This window comes from Oryza glaberrima, chromosome 6 (genome assembly GCF_000147395.1).
Source record: "Oryza glaberrima chromosome 6, OglaRS2, whole genome shotgun sequence".
In the NCBI taxonomy this organism is placed as follows: Eukaryota; Viridiplantae; Streptophyta; class Magnoliopsida; order Poales; family Poaceae; genus Oryza; species Oryza glaberrima.
Window position 1 is genome coordinate 2,439,361 of NC_068331.1, and position 21,063 is coordinate 2,460,423.

The following is a 21,063-nucleotide window of genomic DNA, read 5'->3' on the forward strand; positions in this document are numbered from 1 at the left end:
TCGATATAAGAAACTTTTTTTTATCTCAAATTACAAACTTTAACTATGAAAATTGTTCATTGTGAAAATGTTTGTTATTCTCGGTTAAAAACAGTAGCATTTTACGCGGTCTCCAATACTTTACTTTGACCATTAATTAATACATTATTATCAACTACGAATTTAACATTATATAAAAATATTTTAAAATAAAAATCTAATTATACTACATGCATTAACATAAAATGTATAAAAATCTTCGTATATTTTATACATATTTGTATGCATTTAGGACGTAAAAAATATGCACACAGACTTTATATTTATATTTATACAGTTTGTATGTATATTTTAAAATAATAGACAATCGCACGCGGTACACAACTAGTCGTTAATTAGCAATTTCATGACAATCCTGGACGGAGGTAGTAGTATTTCGGAATTCCTAGTATTTCTCAGCGTAGTAGTATTATGGGCCGAAATGTTTCATACGAAACCATTTTTGTTTGGGCTGATAGGTGCCCCTTCATTTTCTCCAGGCCCATTAAGCCCAGAGGTCATCGTATCACTGGGGCCCATCTTACAGTTGCACAGCGTGTTCCTCTCTAGTCTATGTGGACCTTTTGCGCCAAACCCCAACCAGAACCCTAGCTCCCGCCGCCGCCGCCGCCGCGCTGTTCCGGGATGGCCGGCGCCGCCGCGCTCCGGCGATCCGCGCGCCGTGTCGTCCGGCCAGGCGCCTACGCCTTGTCCCGGGCGCTACAGCACCCTGAGCGCCTCCTCTCCTCCCAGGCTTCGCCGGACCGCGGCGGGGTGCTGGGTTCGGAGCTTGGGCTGTATCCCCCGGAGAGGGTCAGGAACTTCTCCATCATCGCGCACGTCGACCACGGCAAGTCCACGCTCGCCGACCGGTTGCTGGAGCTCACCGGCACCATCAAGAAGGGCCATGGCCAACCTCAGTACCTCGACAAGTTACAGGTGTAAGAACAAACTTGCCGTTTTGAAAAAAATGGGGACGCGTTGAGTGAGAAATTGGTAGCTTTGATTTGTGGTTCGTATTCCATAAGCTTATTGGATAAATGCACACACCGGAATTAATCAATTGGAAGTTACTCCAGAATTTAGTTGAGTTGAACTTCGTTATGTTTGGTGACCGGTAGTAATAGCAAAGATAATCCTTGTACTCACTGTGTTGACTTTTGAGCATACTGGATCTTAAGTGACTATTTCCTTAATTGGCATCTCATTTCATTTGAGATGATGACAGCACTAGCATAACAGATAGTGTTCATTTTCAGTGGATATTTTCTTACTGAAATTGAAAAGAAATATTTATACTGTGTGCATTTGTCATAACATTTGTATGATTATATCTGTTCTCTACAGGTAGAGAGAGAGAGGGGAATCACAGTCAAAGCACAAACAGCAACTATGTTCTACAGACATGCTAACAACCAACTTCCTGCATCTGATCAGCCAGATGCTCCAAGCTATTTGCTTAACTTGATTGATACTCCTGGGCATGTGGATTTCAGCTACGAAGTATCCAGGTCGCTTGCAGCTTGTCAGGGTGCTCTTTTAGTAGTTGATGCAGCCCAAGGTGTCCAAGCACAAACAATTGCAAACTTCTACCTTGCATTTGAGTCGAATCTAAACATCATTCCTGTTATTAATAAGATTGATCAGCCTACTGCTGATCCAGATAATGTAAAGGCTCAACTGAAGAGGTTATTTGACATTGATCCAAGTGAAGCTCTGCTAACTTCAGCTAAAACTGGTCAGGGCCTTAGCCAGGTCTTGCCTGCTGTTATTGAGCGGATTCCTTCCCCACCTGGAAAATGTGATTCACCTGTACGCATGCTTCTCTTAGATTCATACTATGATGAGTATAAAGGGGTGATATGCCATGTTGCTGTTGTGGATGGTGCTCTCCACAAAGGAGATAAGATTGCATCTGCCGCAACTGGTCGCACATATGAAGTCCTTGATGTGGGCATTATGCATCCAGAGCTTACTCCTACCGGTGTGCTTTACACTGGACAAGTTGGATATGTCATAAGCGGAATGCGTTCAACTAAAGAAGCACGAATTGGTGATACTCTTCATCAAGCAAAGAGTATTGTCGAACCACTTCCTGGTATGGCATCTCCTACCCTCCTGAAATAGTTTTGTCATTCTATTAGTTTTAACTAGTCTGATTCAGCCTGATAAAACACTGCAGTTGGTACATAAAAAAAGTCTAATGCTTTGTTGCTTTAGTTTTTTTTTTATGTTGTCACTATATAGAGAATATCCTTTCAGGTTTCAAGCCTGCTAGACACATGGTCTTCTCTGGTCTATACCCAGCTGATGGCTCTGACTTTGACGCTCTTAGCCATGCAATTGAAAAACTAACATGTAACGATGCGAGTGTGTCTGTTACAAAAGAGACAAGCACTGCACTTGGCATGGGCTTCAGGTATCAACTTTTTTGCATGTGAAGTATAAATATTAAAAAAAATTCCATTGTTTTATGCTATCATGTGGAGAAACATACTGTAATTCTTCTACAGATGTGGCTTTCTAGGATTACTACACATGGATGTATTTCATCAGCGGCTAGAACAAGTATACATCTTACTGTTTGTTTTTCAAATAATTGTCAATCTATTTTTGCTGACAGCAACTGACTGTGATCTTTGCATGTACTTTGGTTTGGCATATCTTTTTTTTTTTACCCAACATGTTTTTCATGTTGATTTAATACTGAACCAGAGTAGTTTGCATCCAAAGAACTACATGTCGGTCAGTTGAATCATTGATGCATGCTTCTCTTCTCAGTAAATGATTTGGAAAACAAGGAAGATGTGCTTGCATCATGTGATGAACTGATTTCTATTCCCTATTATATTTCTTGAGGTTTTAATTTATTGTTGTGCCCTGTTAAGGAACATGGAGCTCAAGTCATATCGACAATACCGACAGTGCCATATATCTTTGAGTATGGTGATGGAAGGTGCAAAATTGCAATTATTATATTATATATACTTGTTCTCTATTAGTTTTCTAATCATGGAGTGCTTTATCCAGCAAAGTGCAAGTCGAGAACCCTGCAGCTTTGGCTTCAAATCCTGGAAAGCGTATAGCAGCTTGTTGGGAACCAACAGTCATTGCAACTATTATTATTCCTAGTGAGTAAGATCTGCTTCCTTTCTCATACACTCTTTTAGTTCATGAATTTATACATATTTATATTTATAAACCAGAAGTTCTTGAGACTACCCAACCGCTTTTTCAGGTATGTTGGGCCAGTAATTATGCTTTGTTCAGAGAGGAGGGGCGAGCAGCAAGAATATACATTCATTGATGCGTAATAGTTTACTCCAGAAATCATTTTCTTAAAATAAATTTTGTTCTTGCCTTACAGGGCTATTGTTTGTTTGTTTGTTTGATGCAGCCAAAGGGCTTTGTTGAAGTACCGATTACCATTGAGGGAAATCATTGTGGATTTCTACAATGAACTGAAAAGCATAACATCTGGATATGCTACTTTTGATTATGAAGATTCTGAGTAAGTTTCCTTTTCAACTCGGTAACCATACATGGTCTTGTCTAATCTTTTGATTTTTTTTTTAAACATTCTGAGATGGAAAGGCATGTATCTGTTTTCTTTCATCAGGTGGCCTTATTATTCTTTTCTGTTTTTTTGCTCCTTTTTGTGATGATTATTGTGGAGGCCTGTTTTATGCCCCATTCCTGAAATTCGTACTACACCTTGCTCACAATTTTCTACTCCCTCCGTTTCACAATGTAAGTCATTCTAGCATTTCCCACATTCATATTGATGTTAATGAATCTGATTCATTAACATCAATATGAATGTGGGAAATGCTAGAATGACTTACATTGTGAAACGGAGGAAGTATTTACAGTTCTTGTCTCTACTCCAGCATACTAAGTACTAGTAGTCACCTCACTTTCTTTAAAAAAAAGCAAAGTTGTAAGCACAAATAGAAAGCTCTCTTGGGAGTTTAGGCATCTAGTGTTTTGGCCTTTTGAGAGTGTTTCCTGATGGATAATTATTACCAAATAATGTGAACTATAATCACATTCTGGAGATAATTTGCATTTCATGCGACTTATATTATCAAATTGCATGTAGGTATATTTCTATGGTTAAAATTAAATGGGTGACAAAGCAGGAAAAAATGCCACTATGGATGGCTGTTTATTTTCTTGTTTAACTCCCTTTAATTTACTTCAACAGGTACCAACAGTCTGATCTTGTTAAGATGGATATTTTACTTAATGGTCAGCCTGTTGATGCTATGGCAACAATAGTCCACAACCAGAAAGCTCAGAGAGTTGGACGAGAATTAGTGGATAAACTCAAGAAATTCATAGAACGGTATTCATCATGCTCCTTATTGTGGAAATCCTGATGCACAGATTATGCGCTTTTATAATATTTCCATATATTATTAGGGAACGACAAACATAGTCGTGATTACTGCCTACATTCTTTTATCGTTGTACAGAATGTCAAAAATTTTCACCCATCCATTACCGCCATCCTTTTTCATTATGCTTTTGTCTCTGATTATGCAGGCAAATGTTTGAGATCACTATACAAGCTGCAGTTGGTTCAAAGGTTATCGCAAGGGAAACGTAAGATAGTTAAAACCTGCTGCTGTTTTTTTTTCCCTTACAAGTTAACAGCACGATTATTTTTAATGGATTGTGTTTATTCCCTAGCTTGTTGAAGTTATTATTTGCATGCACATCACTCTACAGCAAGGGAATTCATAGAAAATCACTTATCTGTCCATGAGAACTGATATTTTTTTCTAGTTGGGATGCACTTCCAACTCCCAAGTAAAATTGTGTTTGCCCATTCACATTTACCTTCTAAGTAGAACAATTAGATATGCTCTTTGGAGCTTGGAACATCCTAGGTACTTGGTAGTATTTGGTGTAAAGATAATCACTGGAGATGTTTCCTGGAAAAAAGCGTTTAGAAAGCTAACCTTTCTTAGAGCCGATAATTTTGAATAGAACTATTGTGAACCTCTATTGGTCTAAGCAGAACTGGCTGCAAACTACAACCATTCAGCCTTGGTAAATCTGTTCCATGATCTGATCTTACTTGGTCATCTGTGAAAGACCTGGACATAATATTCCATGCATGACTCTCAGAGACTCAGATTATTTACCATGCACTTAGTTTCCCGGTCTTAATTGTGTCTGTAATGTCATTCAGTTTCATGGTAAATGTTATGGTAACTATAAGGTTCATTCCGTTCATGTAAAATTCTGTGCATTTGTGTAAATACTTAAATATGCTATCTTGCATTGCTTCCAGTCTGTCAGCAATGAGAAAGAACGTTCTGGCCAAGTGCTATGGTGGTGATATTACTCGCAAAAAGAAGTTGCTAGAGAAGCAAAAAGAAGGGAAGAAGCGCATGAAGCGTGTAGGGTCCGTTGATATTCCTCAAGAAGCATTTCATGAGCTATTAAAGGTCTCCAATTCAAAATAGATGCTGTGCTTAGTGCTGTAGCTGTCTAACAGCATGAGGGTGTGTTGTGGTGAAACACAAATAGCATGTTCTGGACTTCTAGTCATCTTCTGAAAGGTGTGTTTATTACACAGTTTTACACGTTATGCCCCCATGTCCCAGTGTCCAGAAAGGCCTAATTTCATGCCATTTTGCTCTATTACAGGTGCCTTTTGGTCTAATGAGTACATAATGATGTTTCTTAATGATAAGAGGAGACAAAGCACCATTTTGCCATCTTTTGCTGTGGCAACATATTTTCATGTTGAGAAGCTAGCATTACCTTTTGTTTTTCATTGATTTTCACTGTACAGAATTCGGTGATGCCTGCTGAATCAGCAGTAGCGTCGGCTTACCCTTCTGATTCCTTAATTTGCACAGCCATTTAGCTGAATCTCATTTCTTTGTTCAAATTATGTTAAGAACTTTTTGGGAGGAAAATATTCCAGAGATAGTAAGTCCTTTTTTTTGGGCAATGTTAAATAATTGGGTATTTCCCTTTGAGCTTCTCTAGCTCTGTTTAATGCAATTTTGTAATTTTGTAACTCTTCTGCTGCATGGTGTAAACTTGTTCTGGCGCTTTCATTCGGCTTTCTGTAAACATCACATAGAACCCCCAAAATATAATTATAATATATATATATATATATATATATATATATATATATATATATATATATATATATATATACATACCATTAAACCCATAATGAACAATTGCTTTCGCCAAGTTGCAATGGCTGTCGTACAAGAGCAAAATCAATACAGTTGCTATGAGAGCTTCAGAAAAAAAAATGGTACAATAAAAGACAGTTGCTATGAGCAGCAAGGAAAGCTTCAGATTTTTTTTTAAAAAAATGGTAGGAATACAGTTGCTATGAGAGCTTCAGAAAAAAAAGGTACACAAAAAGATAAAACAGGAACTGCACCAGCCGGGAATCGAACCCGGGTCTGTACCGTGGCAGGGTACTATTCTACCACTAGACCACTGGTGCCTCGTGCAAATGAAAATTTCGTAAAAATATATAAGATATGTGACACTGTCAGAGTCAAACCGAAACAAACGCCACCCCCACCGGCCCACCCCGCCGTACTCTAGACTCTAGCCTAGGGTGGGCTCAAGCACGCGGCCATGGCGATCTCGCGCCGCCTCCTCCTCTCCCTCTTCCTCCTCCGCGCATTCTCCTCGCTTCCCGCTCAGGCCGCAGCGAGAGGCGCCTCCCATCCCTCAGGTCTCCCTCTCTCTCTCTCTTACCTTGTCTGCGGTTTTTTTCCCCGCTCATGAACCACTGCGTGTGGTGCCGATTGGATGTTCTAGAGCTCGATTCGTCCGCCTGGAATCTGTATGTTCGTTTTCTCAGCTGGGGAGCTCGGGAGGACACGAATCCACTGCTTCACTTCCGGATTTGTGGGGGCGATGTCTGTGCCTGGACAATTTTGGTACAAGTGACTTCCGGATTGGGGATGATGATGTCAGTGCGTGGACAGTGATGAAGAGCACAAACTCTTCGAGTGCAATATGAGGGTGTAGTTGTGTGGAAGATTGTGTCATGTACTTAGCTTGGATAATTACTGTGATGAACTCGCACACCTCTGTCCTTTTCTGCGAAGAATTTAAGCTAGACTGGGAGTTGTGACTTTAGGCCTGCATCATCGTCTCATCTTATAGAATCATTGTCAATAGAGGTAGCAGATCTGTTCATAGGTATGCAGTTAGTGACTCAATCTATATGTTTCTTAACCAGGTACCAGCGGAAATTATGGGTCATTTTTGCGCAACCTGCTTCAGGATAATCCCATGATAATGTATGTATTAATTATAGCCTTTTATGTTTCGTTTATTTCGTCATTGCATATTTTGCACGCCAACATGGGATTAAGCATATTGGCTATGCTTTTATAACAAACTTAGGGAGGAATTGGTCCGTGGATATATGAGCAACTCGGAACTTGAGATTGCTGTGCATGCCTTTGGAAGCCGCTGTCCTAATATCTCCAGGATATACAGGTACATTATGTTGTGATACTTTGCTTCTTGGCGATGCGAGTATATCATGGAGTTTCTCAACAGCATTCAAGACCCTCAATATTTTTAACCATGCCAAATCACATCACTGGTGAAACTGAACATCGATTAAAATCACATGAAAAGAAAACCTATAAATTTCCAAAACTCTGAGAATTATGAGATACAAGGAACTTCAAAGTTATGTTAAAATTGCAAAGTTTAACCAGATTAGGATTTTAACCTGACATTTCACCATCAAAGTATGGTATTATGGTGTAATCTGTTAGAATTTCAATGGTTACTCTCATTGAGAAGAGGATGGCACTCGAGATGGGACAATTTTCTGGTTTTCTTCATTCACAAAACCTAAAAAGCCATGTCCAGCCATATCCTCCCAAAGAGGATTGGATACATATTTATAGCTGCTTGTAGCAGCCATGCTAGTCTAAGAGGGTGCTGTCCTAGAGCATCCCAACAAACTGTCCTAGAGCATCTCAACAAACTGTCCTAGAGCATCTCAACAAACTGCTGTCCTAACTGCTGTCCTAGAGCATCCAAACTGAAAGTAGAGATGCTGTCCTAGAAAGCTAAAAAGCAGGGAAAGGCACCACAAGACCAAGACCAACCAGCCAAGACTTATTCCTACATTCTCCCCCTAAGTCTTGTGCGCTGTCTTGTGGGAAAGTTGAGCCATCCCGATCCGGGAGCAAAGCTCAAGGAACTTGATCCTCCCAAGGGGCTTGGTGAGCAAATCCGCAAGCTGGTCCTTGGTGTTGATGTAGCTCGCCTTGATGCTCCCTTTCTCCAAGTAGCTTCGGATGAAATGGTACCTCACCCGGATGTGCTTGCTCCGTTCGTGAAAAACGGGGTTCTTTGCCAGGGCCAGAGCGGACTTGCTATCCACCCTGAGCTCCACCGCTCCAGTATCTCTGCCGAGGAGATCACTAAGCAATCGAGCAAGCCAGAGCGCCTGGGTCGAAGCGGTGGATGCCGCCATGTACTCGGCCTCGCAGCTGGACAGGGCCACCACCTGTTGCTTGATCGACTGCCAGCTAACGAGGCACTCGCCGAGGAAGAAGAGAATCCCGCTCGTGCTCTTGCTGGTGTCGATGTCGCCGGCGTGGTCGCTGTCGCTGTACCCGACGAAGTGTGTTTTGCCAGGACACCTCGGGTAGTAGAGACCGTGGTCGAGAGTCCCCGCAACGTAGCGGATGATCCTCTTCACAGCCTGCTGGTGCTCCGTCGTCGGTCGCTGCATGAACCGACTGACGTAGCCGACGGAGAAGGCCAAGTCCGGCCGTGTGTGGGTGAGGTAGCGAAGACTCCCCACAAGACGTCGGTACTGTGTAGCATCCACCTCCTCCGTCGTGCTGTCGTGGCTCAGCTTCAGTCTCTCCTCCATCGGAGTGAGAGCTGGGTTGCAATCGGTGAGCCCAGCTAGCTCAACGACGCGCTTGGCGTAGGCGGTCTGTCGAAGCGTGATCCCGGAGTCGTCCTGGTGCACTTTGATCCCCAGGTAGAAGGAGAGAGGCCCCAGATCACTCATCTGGAAGGTGGCCTTCATCTCCTCCTTGAACGCCGCCACCTCCGCATCCTTGGTGCCGGTGATCACCAAGTCGTCGACGTAGACACCCACCAGCAAGGCATTTCCTCCATTGCCCCGCCGATAGATGGCCGCCTCGTGCGGGCTTTGCTCGAAGCCCATCCCCTTGAGCGTGGAATCCAACTTGGCATTCCACGCCCTCGGTGCCTGCCGCAAGCCGTAGAGGGCCTTGTGCAGGCGTAGCACCTTGCCCTCCTTGCCGGGGAGCACGAATCCCGGAGGCTGGTGCACGTAGACCTCCTCCTTCAAGTCGCCGTTCAGAAACGCCGACTTGACATCCATGTGATGGACACCCCAGCCTTCCTGAGCAGCCAGCGCAAGGAGGAGTCGCACAGACTCCATCCGTGCCACGGGAGCGAAGGCATCGTCGTAGTCGATCCCCTCCTGCTGCACGAAACCGCGTGCCACCAAGCGAGCCTTGTACTTGACGATGGCTCCGGCTTCATCCCTCTTCAGCTTGAACACCCACTTAAGGGTAATCGCGCGGTGACCACGAGGGAGGTCAGCCAGCTCCCAGGTGCGGTTCTCCTGAACCGTGTCCATCTCCGACTGCATCGCGGCACGCCATGCCGCGTGTTTCTCGGCCTCTGCGAAAGACCGAGGCTCACCGTCGTCGCACGCAAGGTGCAACTGCGCCTCCAGGTCGCGAGGCACCTGTCCCGGCACCGGCTGGTCGCCGAGAAGATCCTCCATCGTACGGTACCGTAGCTGCTCGCCGTCGTGGTACGCGTCGATGCGCTCCCCGTCGTGGGAGAGCGGAGTAGCGAACTCCACCGGGCTGCGCTCAACACGAGCTGGCGTCGGAGTAGACGTGCCCGGAGGAGTGGCTGTTGGTGCTGGAGCGCGTGGGGTCACCGGCCGGGGCAGTGTCGGCGAAGAGCTCGTCGTAGTCGAAGTCGTGGTCCGAGAATGTGTTGGTGTCGGAGTCGGTGGAGGCTCGGGGACTGGGGTAGACACGCTCGGTGAAGAAGAGCTGCCTACTCCCCTAGCTCCCTCGAAGTGGACGTACTCGATGGTGAAGTCGTCGTACGTCGGAGTCGAACCATCGTCCACCGCCTCGTCCCATACCCACCCTCGCCCTTCGTCGAACACTACGTCGCGCGCCGTGCGCACACGCTGTGTCTCCGGGTCGAGAATGCGGTAGGCCTTCGAGCCCTCCGCGTAGCCGATGAACACCCCTGGGGTGCTCCTGTCATCGAGCTTGCCGATGTGTCCAAGCTCCTTGGCGAACGCGAGGCAGCCGAAGGCCCGCAGGTGGGAGACCGCCGGCTTGCGCTCATGCCAAGCCTCGTACGGTGTCCTGCCATTGAGAGCCTTGGTAGGCGAGCGGTTAAGGATGTAGACGGCCGTCACCACCGCCTCTCCCCAGAAGATGGCCGGCATCCCCCTCTGCTTGAGGAGAGCCCGAGCCATCCCCACAACTGTCTGGTTGCGCCGCTCGACGACGCCGTTCTGCTGCGGGCTGTACGGCGCGGTGTAGTGGCGCTGAATGCCCTCATCAGCGCAGTACGACGCGAATTCAGCCGCCGTGAATTCGCCGCCGTTGTCGGTGCGCAGCACGCGCAGCTTGCGGCCACACTCCGCCTCTGCAGCAGCCTGCGCGTGCCTGATGGCGTCCGCAGCCTCTCCCTTGCTGCCGAGGACCATCACCCACATGTAGCAGGAGAGGTCGTCGACGAGCAGTAGGAAGTAACGTCGTCCTCCTGGTGTGGCCGGTGTCACTGGGCCACACAAGTCCCCGTGCACGAGCTCGAGCCGCTCCTTGGCTCGGAAGCTCGTCTGCTGGGGAAAGGGGAGCCGCCGCTGCTTCGTCACCACGCAGACGTCGCAGAGCTGCTCCACGTGGTCAAGGCACGGTATGCCTCGCACCATCTCCTTGGCACTGAGCTGCTTCAGGGCCTCGAAGTGGAGGTGCCCGAAGCGCTCGTGCCACTGCCATGCCTCGTCGTCCCGACGAGCAGCGAGGCAAACTGGTTGTGCGACCTGCGCGCTGAGGATGTAGAGTCGATTAGTGCCTCTGGTTACCTTGGCAAGAAGGCGACGACGGCGATCCCAAATCCTCATGAGTCCGTCCTCGACCAACACGCGTGAGCCGTTCTCATCCAGCTGTCCCACGCTGATGATAGAATTCCTCAACGCGGGGATGTAGTAGACTCCGGTGAGCAGCCTGTGCTCACCGGACTTGGCGGTGAAGGTGACGGAGCCAACGCCCTTGATCTCCACGCCGGAGGCGTCCCCAAACTTGACGGAGCCTCGGACGCTGGAGTCGAACTCGGTGAAGAACTCCCGTCGGCCGGTCATGTGATGGGTGGCGCCGGTGTCGAGGTACCACCCATCAGCCTTGTCGTTGCTGGAGCCGTCGCAGAGGGAGACGAGTACCTTCGGCTCATCAAGGTGGAGAAAGGCCGTTGCGGCCGGTGCCGCTGGAGGTAGCTCGATGCTTGCGTGAGCCAGGAGCAGAGCCGGTTCTTCCTCCTCCACCCGTGCAACGTGGGCCTGGCCGCGTCGTGGCTGGCGACAGTCTTTGGCCCAATGGCCAAGCTTGCCACAGTTGCAGCAGGCGTCGTCTCGTGCCGGCTTGTGGTTGCCGGCGGCGCTGCCTTGGGCGCCTCTGCGAGCACCACCCTCGGCGCGTCTTCGCGCCCACCGCAACTGGACACCTCCGCGCCCCTTGCGCGGCTTGCGGCCGCCTGTCGAGGGAGAAGACTCCCCCTTCCTCCCGTCGCTCTGAGAGGCCTCCCACTGTTCTCGAGTGAGATGGAGCTTCCCGCCGATGGTGATAGGCCCCGAGAGAGGCTGTGGCTCATCACCATCGACGACCTTGAGGCGACCTAACGCCTCCTCTATCGACATCGTGGAGAGGTCCAGCAGAGACTCGATCGAGCGAGCGATCTGCCTGTACTTCTCTGGGACGCAGCGAAAGAGCTTCTCGACAGCTCTCTCCTCGTCGTAGGTGTCGTCGCCGTACTGCACCATCTTCTGCAAAAGAGTGTTGAGACGGAGGGCAAAGTCATCAACATCCTCACTCGGCTTGAAGGCCAGGTTCTCCCACTCCTTGCGGAGTGCCTGCAGTGTGGACTTGCGGGCGCGGTCGCTGCCGATGCGTGCCGCAGCGATGGCGTCCCAGGCCTCCTTGGCAGTCCGCTTCTGGGAAAGCGAGAACTGCATCTCGGGTGGGACTGCAGCGATGAGGGCATCCAGTGCCCGCTGATCTTCATCGTAGTCGACGTCGCCGTACCGGACTGCCTCCCACATGTGCCGCACCTGGAGCCTCACCCTCATCACCGCGGCCCACTCGATGTAGTTGGTTTTGGTGAGGGTAGGCCACCCACCACCGGGACCAAAGTCCCTGACCACCGTCTGGACACCGTGGTGACCATGCCGCCGGTCAGGGGAGGGAGAACCGCGCTGCCTACGAGGGCCGCGCGCGGGCTCCGGGCTGCCGCCGGCACGCCAGCGCCCGTCTAGGTTCCCGTCGGCGGGTGTGCGGTCCCTTGGACTGCCGCCGCCGCCGTGGGGGTGGGCTGCTGCCCACCGCTCTGCCCGCTCCCGCGCCCTTCCTCTTGCCAGCTCCTCAAGCTCCCTGTCGGCGGTGATGTCGCCGGCGATGGAGCCGTTGATGCTGCTGCGCAAGGTCTCAACCTCTACCTCCGCCGCACGTGCCGCATCTTCCGCCGCCTCTGCTTCCGCCTCCGCCCTGGCTGCTGCCAACTCCGCTGCCGCCAGTCTGGCCGCCCTCGCTGCTGCTGCAGCGGTCTGAGCCGTTGCTCGCCTGCGCTCTTCTGCTGCGGCGAGCTCGGCGTCCTGCTGACGCCGAGTGCTCGAGGCGACCGAACGCCGAGACCGAACGTCGGACATGGCGTGCCTCCGGGAGGCTGCTGCGTGGAGAGGGGGAAGGGAGAGGGGAAGGAGCAGCCGGTGCTGCTGCTGCTGCTGTTGGCTGAGAGCTCAACCGAGCTTGGGAAGGGGTGGAACAGGAGATGTTTAGCCTACAGGAAAGTGTGGCTCTGATACCAGATGTTAGAATTTCAATGGTTACTCTCATTGAGAAGAGGATGGCACTCGAGATGGGACAATTTTCTGGTTTTCTTCATTCACAAAACCTAAAAAGCCATGTCCAGCCATATCCTCCCAAAGAGGATTGGATACATATTTATAGCTGCTTGTAGCAGCCATGCTAGTCTAAGAGGGTGCTGTCCTAGAGCATCCCAACAAACTGTCCTAGAGCATCTCAACAAACTGTCCTAGAGCATCTCAACAAACTGCTGTCCTAACTGCTGTCCTAGAGCATCCAAACTGAAAGTAGAGATGCTGTCCTAGAAAGCTAAAAAGCAGGGAAAGGCACCACAAGACCAAGACCAACCAGCCAAGACTTATTCCTACATAATCAATTCTTTGCTGTCAATGGTCCATACAATCTGCACTGATAGGTAGTTAGGGTAAAGATAATATATCTTTTAGAGAAAAGCAATCATAAAAGTGCTAAGTTCAAAACCATCAGCCCACTCATAAAATTCTATGGTGTTCTATTTGTGGCATGCGAGAGATCTGTGAGTAGATAATTGAGTAGTATATAATAAAGAACTGAATCTTCTAGTTGGATACTGTCACTCTGTCAGTTACACTGATGGACTGTAGCTTGTTATGGAACTTCAAATTTATATTGAATTCATCTCAAGTTTTTCTTAAAAGTGTTATCTCTCACTTTTATGTCCTTCTGTATGCTCATACATTCAAACTTTGCTTACCTATTATTTATTCTCTCTTTGAGGGATTGCACGATCATGTTATCAGCATTGGAAAGAGTGTGAATGGTGTCGCATTGGTATGTAACTCGAGTATTTTTTATTTTCGTTATGCTTTAGTTAATGTTAAATTTGTATAAGAGAACTTTTATGGTTCTTATAGTGGGTGATTGAAATATCAGACAAGCCTGGGCAAAAGGAAGCTGAACCAGCATTCAAGGTTTGTGGTTCTGTTTCATGAAGAGTTTCCTACATTGGTTCCCTTTTCAATTTGTATATGCAATGAACTTTGAGGATGAAATTCTATGCCACTCCACTCTGATAACAATTATCCTCATCGGCTTATCTAGTGTTTTGTAGGCACCTTTGACAGAAAATTATATTCACACATGTGGAATATCTTCAATGTCAATGTAATGTCTTTACTCCATTTAATTTATTTGACTCCCGTGGGGCTATAGCCATTTCTTTCTTAATTCTTTAGGACTTATCCCCATATTGCAACTGAAAGATAAGCTATAGCAGAACTGTACAAGTGGTTCCCCACAACCACCACCACAAAAGTTCTTTAAAGGAGAAATCAGTGTCCTGGTACCAGCAGTGTGACATGCTATGAAAAAAAAAAAACACATACTAATTGGAGCCATTAGTTGTGCCTCAAGATACTTGCCACTCTCCATGTCTAGACCAATTCTGGTGGAGAGGAAGATTCAGTAAGGAAGATACATCTGTTGCGTTCTTTCCATAGTAACCAGAGATCCAGAACACCAGAATTACCAGAACACTGAAAACTTTTTGAAACTGCCTGCAACCTCTTTCCTTGCCTTCAACCACGAGGTTCACCTGACATCTTCCCCCACAGTTGGCACTAGGAAATCAATGCAGCCCAATCACGCACTCGGAGCTACATTGGTCAAGTGTAGGATGGTACGAGTACCAGAGCAGAGGTGTGACAGTATAATGCGTAATAACAATTATTCATATAACTTTCTTTAAATAATAACCTTTAGCATTTATTCTTACTACACTATAAATCTGTAAATAAATATCTAGGTTATCTATTTCGTCAGTGGTTCTGATTATATATCTGTGAATTTTGATGTATTTTTTGTACAAACTTGCAGTATGTTGGTAATGTCCATGGTGATGAACCTGTTGGAAGGGAGGTTCTTATAAAGCTTGCAAATTGGCTGTGTGATAACTATTTGAAGGATCCCTTGGTAAGCAAGATTCTCACATTGTTATCTGCTCTTAAATTCGATGTTTGTCTGGCTCAACTATGGTTTTACGCAATATATTTCCATCTGTTTTACTGAAATTGATAGAAATATATGGTAAGCTCAAAAACTTACCAGTTAAACTAATATCTGTAGGCAACTCTTATTGTGAAAAACATGCATCTTCATATACTTCCAACGATGAACCCTGATGGATTTGCTCTTAGAAGACGTGGTAATGCAAACAATGTTGACCTCAACAGAGATTTTCCTGACCAAGTCAGTGATGCATTATTTTCTTCTTATGGAATATTTGGATTCCTTTTGTTCTTTACCTACTTGAGCCTTTTAATTATATTGTTAATGCTGGCAGTTTTTCCCCAACAACGATGAAATTAACTACAGACAACCTGAAACTAGAGCTATTATGAACTGGGTAAAACAAGAACACTTCACTGCCTCCGCTAGTTTGCATGGGGTAATTATTCTTTCCCTAGCACTTCTATGCAAAAATATTAAATTAGTCATGTAATTATCTTCCCAGTTATCTTTCTGTGATCAAAGCAAATTTCAGTAAATGATGAGGCACCTCATCAGGTTCCTTTTCTGGTTTATAATCTTGCTCATCTCATGGGAATGTCCCTCCCTTTTTTTTTTTTGGTCTTTTTGTTAGTTATTACAAGCAAGGGAACTATTTTGCTGCTATATTGAGTTACCTATGTTGCTTTTAATTTTAGGTGCTATCTTTACCAGTATTCTTACCGAAAATGCTAGGGTGTTTATGCTCTCTCTGCTGTTTATGGTTTGGATGTTATTATCTTTAGTTATTGATATTGGTAATGTCATATATTTGACAATTCTTACTTTGTTGGATAATATTGCTTTCTAAAAGCAAGCAAATGGGTTTGAATTAGACCTTGTAGTCCACAAACTACTTTGGTATAACTATTAGTTTCACTGAGGCATTCTTCACTTAGTCTTCAAGCATTAAACATCATTGTTTTAAGTTTTAACACATAAAATAAAAAACAGTAACATATGGGAGGGAAAATTATCTTGTTTAATAATAATAGAAAATCTTTGTAGTTCAGGAAATATTTTATTGATTTATTAGTTTATCTGGGCTGCATTCATATAATCTTCGAATATTAACATAATTTGTTTTAATTTTAACCAGAATAAAAATAATAACAGACCAGGGGGAGAGAAGGTTCTTTTTTTTAAAAAAAAAAATCTACTGAATTGCAAGCATGATGGTTGCAACTTGCAAGAAGGAAATCTCGTGTACAGCTTGTAAGATTAGTTTATTTGAAATCATGAGTTATTTATCCTACCAGCCCATCTACTACTCTACTAATTGTTAATGGTGCAATGCATGGAGTTTACAGATTTGTTCACATGTTCAAATGACCCTTATTAATTGCATTGATTATATTTGGTGGCAGTTCATTTCAAAGTTCAAACTAGTGCCTGGGATTCATCCATTGCCCTTTGATTTGAATTTTGCAGGGTGCTCTTGTTGCAAATTATCCATGGGATGGGTCTAGAGATCAAAGGTGTTACCTTGTTTCTATTATTTACATTCAGTTCAAGTATTCCAATTATTAGTTTTGTGTAAATTTTGTACATCATAAAAATATCTAGAAACAATCTTTTGATCAAGGACTTCCCACGCATTTATTAGTGTATGATTCAAAGGTTGTATGGTTATGTATTTTTCTCGACTTATTGCTAATGCTAGTATTACAAATTTGATGTTTGCAAATAGTTTCATAGAGTTTGGAGTGCATGTGGGTACCTTTGCTTGTTCTAATGCGACATTGTCTTGACTCTTTATGCTGTTGACTGGTTTTTCTTCTTTACAAGATCATTCAGATATCTTAGCATCATGGTAGTTGAGAAAGACATCCGTGATACATGCTTACTTTGAAACTTTGTCGTTCTCACAAGGATTGTCATTCTTACAGCAAACAGTATTATGGATGTCCTGATGATAAGACATTCCGGTACATGGCATCAGTTTATAGTCAATCGCACTATAACATGTCTTTGAGCAAAGAATTTAAAGGAGGGATTACAAATGGAGCATTCTGGTATAAAACTAGTTTTGTATTATTGCTCCTTATCATTTTTTTTATTTCATATCAAACATTTTGTTGCTGCTACTTTTCATGCTAACTAGCAATCTATGCTTTTTTGTGTTGAGGTATCCAATCTATGGTGGGATGCAAGACTGGAACTATATACATGGAGGTTGCTTTGAGTTAACCCTGGAAATTAGTGACGTAAAATGGCCAAAGGCAGCTGAGGTATTTTTCTTTTTTTTTTTTGCATCTAGTTATCTGCCTATCAATTTCCAGATAACTTGATAATCACTTTGTTGTGTTATTTCTTCCAAATTCTTCTATAGCTTCCTGTCATATGGGAACACAATAGGATGAGTATGCTTAATCTTGCTGCAAGCCTTGTGAAGGTAAGACATTTCCACAGGATTCATTTTTTTCACTGGAAAGGTTAATTACTGTACTTCTCGAAATGAAATGGTGCCAGTTGGTTTTCGGATTGAGGGCTTGAGGTTCTCGTAGGAGGGTACTGGTAATGGCCAAAGTTGAAAATTTTTTCATGTTGGATTTCTCCTGAAACAAAGTGGTTCAGTGTAGTTTTTGTTGGTGCCATTCTGGCACATGATCAAGTTCAACCAGGTTGTCTTGGTGTTTCATCTTTTCACACTTTGGTGACCTCACACCACGACTTGAACTCTGCACTAGCAAGCTGGCCCTTTCTGTTGCTGTTAGACACAACATTGTTAGTAATGTATGCCATCTCTAGCTTCAGTCAACATATTTCTTGGTTCAAAGATTTGAAGAGATTAATGCTTGCCAAGTCTATTTGATGGGAGTTATTGGGATAGGTTTTCTCCTAGTACTTGTTAAAGTTGAGAATTAAGAGTTAAGTCAATTAGGATTACATGCAGTCAGTGCAGTTCCCATCTTTTGTCTGTAACACAGTACAGGGTACCCTATCTTTTTCTATTTTTTATTTGGTTTTACAAAAGGGGAATTTGAGTTGGAGGAGCAGAGAATTCTTAGATTGTCAGAGTTATGACCCTGCTAAGGTTTATAACTTTATACAGGTATATGATTGAGATGCTCCATTGGTATGTGTTATCAAGGAGTAAAAGTTAAACCAAGAGGGGTGTTAGTGTGTAACCATGTCATTGTCAGACTTATGAAACAAGACCTTTGAGTAACCAGCACTATCCTGTACTAACGGGAGATATCATTTGAAGTTTGCTCCTTTGTGTCGTTGTCTATAAGAAATAACTGAAATTGCTACCTTGTCCATCATATCTGGCTATTGTTTCAGACGGGAGTTCATGGAAGGATATTTGCGGCAGATACAGGTCATCCTATACCAGGCTCCCTGACGATAAAGGGTATCGGTTCTGAGGTTAGTTTATTTTGGCAGCGTTAACCAATAATGATGTGAACAGTATTGGTGGCCTTTGGATCTGCACTGTAAATTGATTGTTGGTCAAAATATTTTTAGAACGGATAAACTGGTAATATCCTAATATCCTAAGTAACGAGTACAACGAAATTTATTGCATAACGTTCAGGCTTATCATTTGATAGACCTAATACTTACCGTTTTCTTGCTTTTAGATAAGGGCTAGCAGGACTTATGGCGATTACCATCGAATGCTTGCACCTGGTGAGAACTATGAAGGTAGGGTTTCTTCTATGGACAACATCAATACTTATGTATACGATTATACAGCCTTTTCCTCAAAAACATTATTGAAAATGCCTGGCAAGTGGGTACACAGCTGAAATTTCTGATCATCACCAACCAATCATATTTACCACTGACCATTAGCTAGTGAAGGCAAAATTTATCCTCCAGTTGGAGCTTTGGCTATGAAGTGAACCATTTGCTACCCGCATAGTTAACTGTATTGATATCATAGCATGTTTTGATGGGTGTTTCTAAAACTGGATCAATGAATGATCTATGGTGTTAATTTTTTTTTTTTGATGATCTTGTCAGTCATGGCATCTATGGAGGGCTTCCGAACAAAAGCTACACGTATTGTGGTGGAGGAGAAGGCTGTGAGCTTGGACTTCGTCTTAGATCGAGATGGAGCTAATGGATTGATCCGTAATGACTTAGGTTGCCCATGTGACGACGACAAGTTGTTTCATGTGCAGGGAGCTCGCCTCGAGCTGTATCTATTTGTTTTGTTCATTATCATCGCACTGTATGTTCTCTTCAAGAGAAAAACAACATCGAAATTCACGATTCACAGACATTCACCGAAACGGCCAATTGCTGTATAAGATTTAGAAAATTTTGCGAGTCGATACAAATCTGTAGCTGACCCAATAGTGATGTAATTTCTTCAGTCCAATGTAACTTCAGTTTGTACTGCTACAACATTTTGAGCTTAATTAATACTCCCTCGTTCCCTAAATGTTTGACACCGTTGACTTTTTTAAACATATTTGACCGTTCGTTTTATTTAAAAACTTTTGTGATATGTGTAAAACTATATGTATACATAAAAGTATATTTAACAATAAATCAAATGATAGAAAAAGAATTAACAATTACTTAAATTTTTTGAATAAGACGAACGGTCAAACATTTTTAAAAAAGTCAACGGCGTCAAACATTTTGGGATGGAGATTTTGGGATGGAGGTAGTACAGTGGAACACTCACGATGTACTCCACGCCCAAGCAGCATTACCCACAACCACACATTTGTCAGATGGCTTACAAATCTATGACATGAATCAATGCAAAACTTATAATTATCAAGTGGATAGCAACCAACACCCCCAAAAAAAAATCAAACCTTTTTTGAGAATATAAATTGTATATAACATAGCACTAATGAAAACTCAGTTTGTTTACTGGATCTTGTCTGCGTGTGTGTGAACTGAACATAGTCAACATGCAACGCACAAAGCTTGAAAAATATGAAAACTCGACTTGTTGAAAATTCATAGGAAACTTAAAAATATGAAAACTCAACTTTCTGAAAATTCATTGATAAGCGGTACCACATAAGTTGACTGCTACTGTGTCGTGTTTGTTCTCCTAAGCTGATTATATACAATAATACAAATGGTCTGTCTCTAGTATTTATCAGGAGGTGTGCCCCAGAATCAGTTTCATTCATACTCCATTCATAAGCCATAGTAGAAAGTTCAGACACGTACACACAACCAGTCGTTCATACATTGGAGTACACAGTACAGACACAGCATGCCCGTGCACACACACTCTACCTTGATCTCTAAACACACAGACACAACCCTCTAATACCCTCTAATCTGAGTAAACTACAGTAGTGAATAAATCATGGTATACAAAGGCACAACATACTCCAGATATCACGTATGCAGCATACACAAAAATCTTGGTCGCCACGTTGAGACAAGCGAAAACGGATACCTTCACCTCAATCAGATAATAATAAGTGAAGGCAGCGAGAACAACCGAAACTAGAGACATAGCGACGGCAGCAAACATGAGGATACGAAGCTTCAACCTCAAGCGCAGGTTGAGGGTCGACAGCTCTCCGGCGGCTTTGAGTCGGTAGCGGACGAGGCAGATGAATATCGCAGAGATAAACATCGCGACCACCATGAAGTGCTGAAGGATTGCTACCTTTTGGAAGACAGACAAGATAAAAAAGGAACTCGATCAGGTGAGCAACGACAATGCAGACAGGGAAGAGAACGGAGCTGAAGAACGAGAGCTAACTAATTAACCAAACCACCTGCTCTCTGTGCTGTGTTCACTCTCCCTCTGCTTGCTTGAGCTCTTGTGACTTGTGCTTGAGAGATGAGACGCTCTCACTGATGGACCAGTTGTGTTTAAATAGCCACAATGGCAGAGCAGGCATGAGTACCGAGTAGTGAGAGGAGATAGTAGCATGGAAAGAGGTGGCCGGGTAACAGCTACTAG

General features: G+C 44.4%; 2 protein-coding genes and 1 non-coding gene across 5 annotated transcripts; 2 read left to right on the forward strand and 1 right to left on the reverse strand.

The window, feature by feature from the left end:
- The first annotated feature begins 610 nt into the window (after positions 1 to 610).
- Positions 611 to 6,058, forward strand: LOC127776632 (translation factor GUF1 homolog, mitochondrial). 2 transcript variants are annotated; one of them, XM_052303116.1, is made up of 12 exons: positions 611 to 957; positions 1,366 to 2,116; positions 2,281 to 2,437; positions 2,532 to 2,586; positions 2,907 to 2,974; positions 3,049 to 3,153; positions 3,257 to 3,328; positions 3,416 to 3,529; positions 4,226 to 4,366; positions 4,567 to 4,626; positions 5,321 to 5,591; positions 5,680 to 6,058. In XM_052303116.1, the coding sequence occupies exons 1-11, from the start codon at positions 664 to 666 to the stop codon at positions 5,493 to 5,495; spliced, it is 1,992 nt and encodes a 663-aa protein (XP_052159076.1). In that variant the 5' UTR covers positions 611 to 663; the 3' UTR covers positions 5,496 to 5,591; positions 5,680 to 6,058. The 2 variants fall into 2 exon arrangements, with proteins under 2 accessions (XP_052159076.1, XP_052159077.1); XM_052303117.1 differs by having other exon boundaries at positions 2,907 to 2,959.
- Positions 6,059 to 6,437: 379 nt separating this feature from the next.
- On the reverse strand, positions 6,438 to 6,508 carry TRNAG-GCC (transfer RNA glycine (anticodon GCC)). The gene has a single exon. It is a non-coding gene; the product is annotated as a tRNA-Gly (tRNA).
- Positions 6,509 to 6,606: 98 nt separating this feature from the next.
- On the forward strand, positions 6,607 to 19,975 carry LOC127776499 (carboxypeptidase SOL1). 2 transcript variants are annotated; one of them, XM_052302892.1, is made up of 16 exons: positions 6,607 to 6,745; positions 7,259 to 7,319; positions 7,426 to 7,521; positions 13,919 to 13,949; positions 14,033 to 14,089; positions 14,220 to 14,282; positions 14,994 to 15,089; positions 15,243 to 15,365; positions 15,460 to 15,564; positions 16,596 to 16,642; positions 17,054 to 17,179; positions 17,293 to 17,395; positions 17,497 to 17,559; positions 18,453 to 18,536; positions 18,752 to 18,815; positions 19,137 to 19,975. In XM_052302892.1, the coding sequence occupies exons 1-16, from the start codon at positions 6,646 to 6,648 to the stop codon at positions 19,424 to 19,426; spliced, it is 1,509 nt and encodes a 502-aa protein (XP_052158852.1). In that variant the 5' UTR covers positions 6,607 to 6,645; the 3' UTR covers positions 19,427 to 19,975. The 2 variants fall into 2 exon arrangements, with proteins under 2 accessions (XP_052158852.1, XP_052158853.1); XM_052302893.1 differs by lacking the exon at positions 14,220 to 14,282 and having other exon boundaries at positions 19,137 to 19,971.
- Positions 19,976 to 21,063: the final 1,088 nt, after the last annotated feature.

Excerpts from the sequence above, each read along its gene's own strand:
- LOC127776632 (XM_052303116.1), top strand. The coding sequence starts at position 664 with ATGGCCGGCGCCGCCGCGCTCCGGCGATCCGCGCGCCGTGTCGTCCGG. Across the intron at positions 2,975-3,048 it reads TTTGAGTATGGTGATGGAAG|CAAAGTGCAAGTCGAGAACC; the intron begins GTGCAAAATTGC and ends TGCTTTATCCAG. Across the intron at positions 3,154-3,256 it reads ACTATTATTATTCCTAGTGA|GTATGTTGGGCCAGTAATTA; the intron begins GTAAGATCTGCT and ends CCGCTTTTTCAG.
- LOC127776499 (XM_052302892.1), top strand. The coding sequence starts at position 6,646 with ATGGCGATCTCGCGCCGCCTCCTCCTCTCCCTCTTCCTCCTCCGCGCA. Across the intron at positions 14,283-14,993 it reads GGAATATCTTCAATGTCAAT|TATGTTGGTAATGTCCATGG; the intron begins GTAATGTCTTTA and ends ACAAACTTGCAG. Across the intron at positions 17,396-17,496 it reads AATGGCCAAAGGCAGCTGAG|CTTCCTGTCATATGGGAACA; the intron begins GTATTTTTCTTT and ends ATTCTTCTATAG.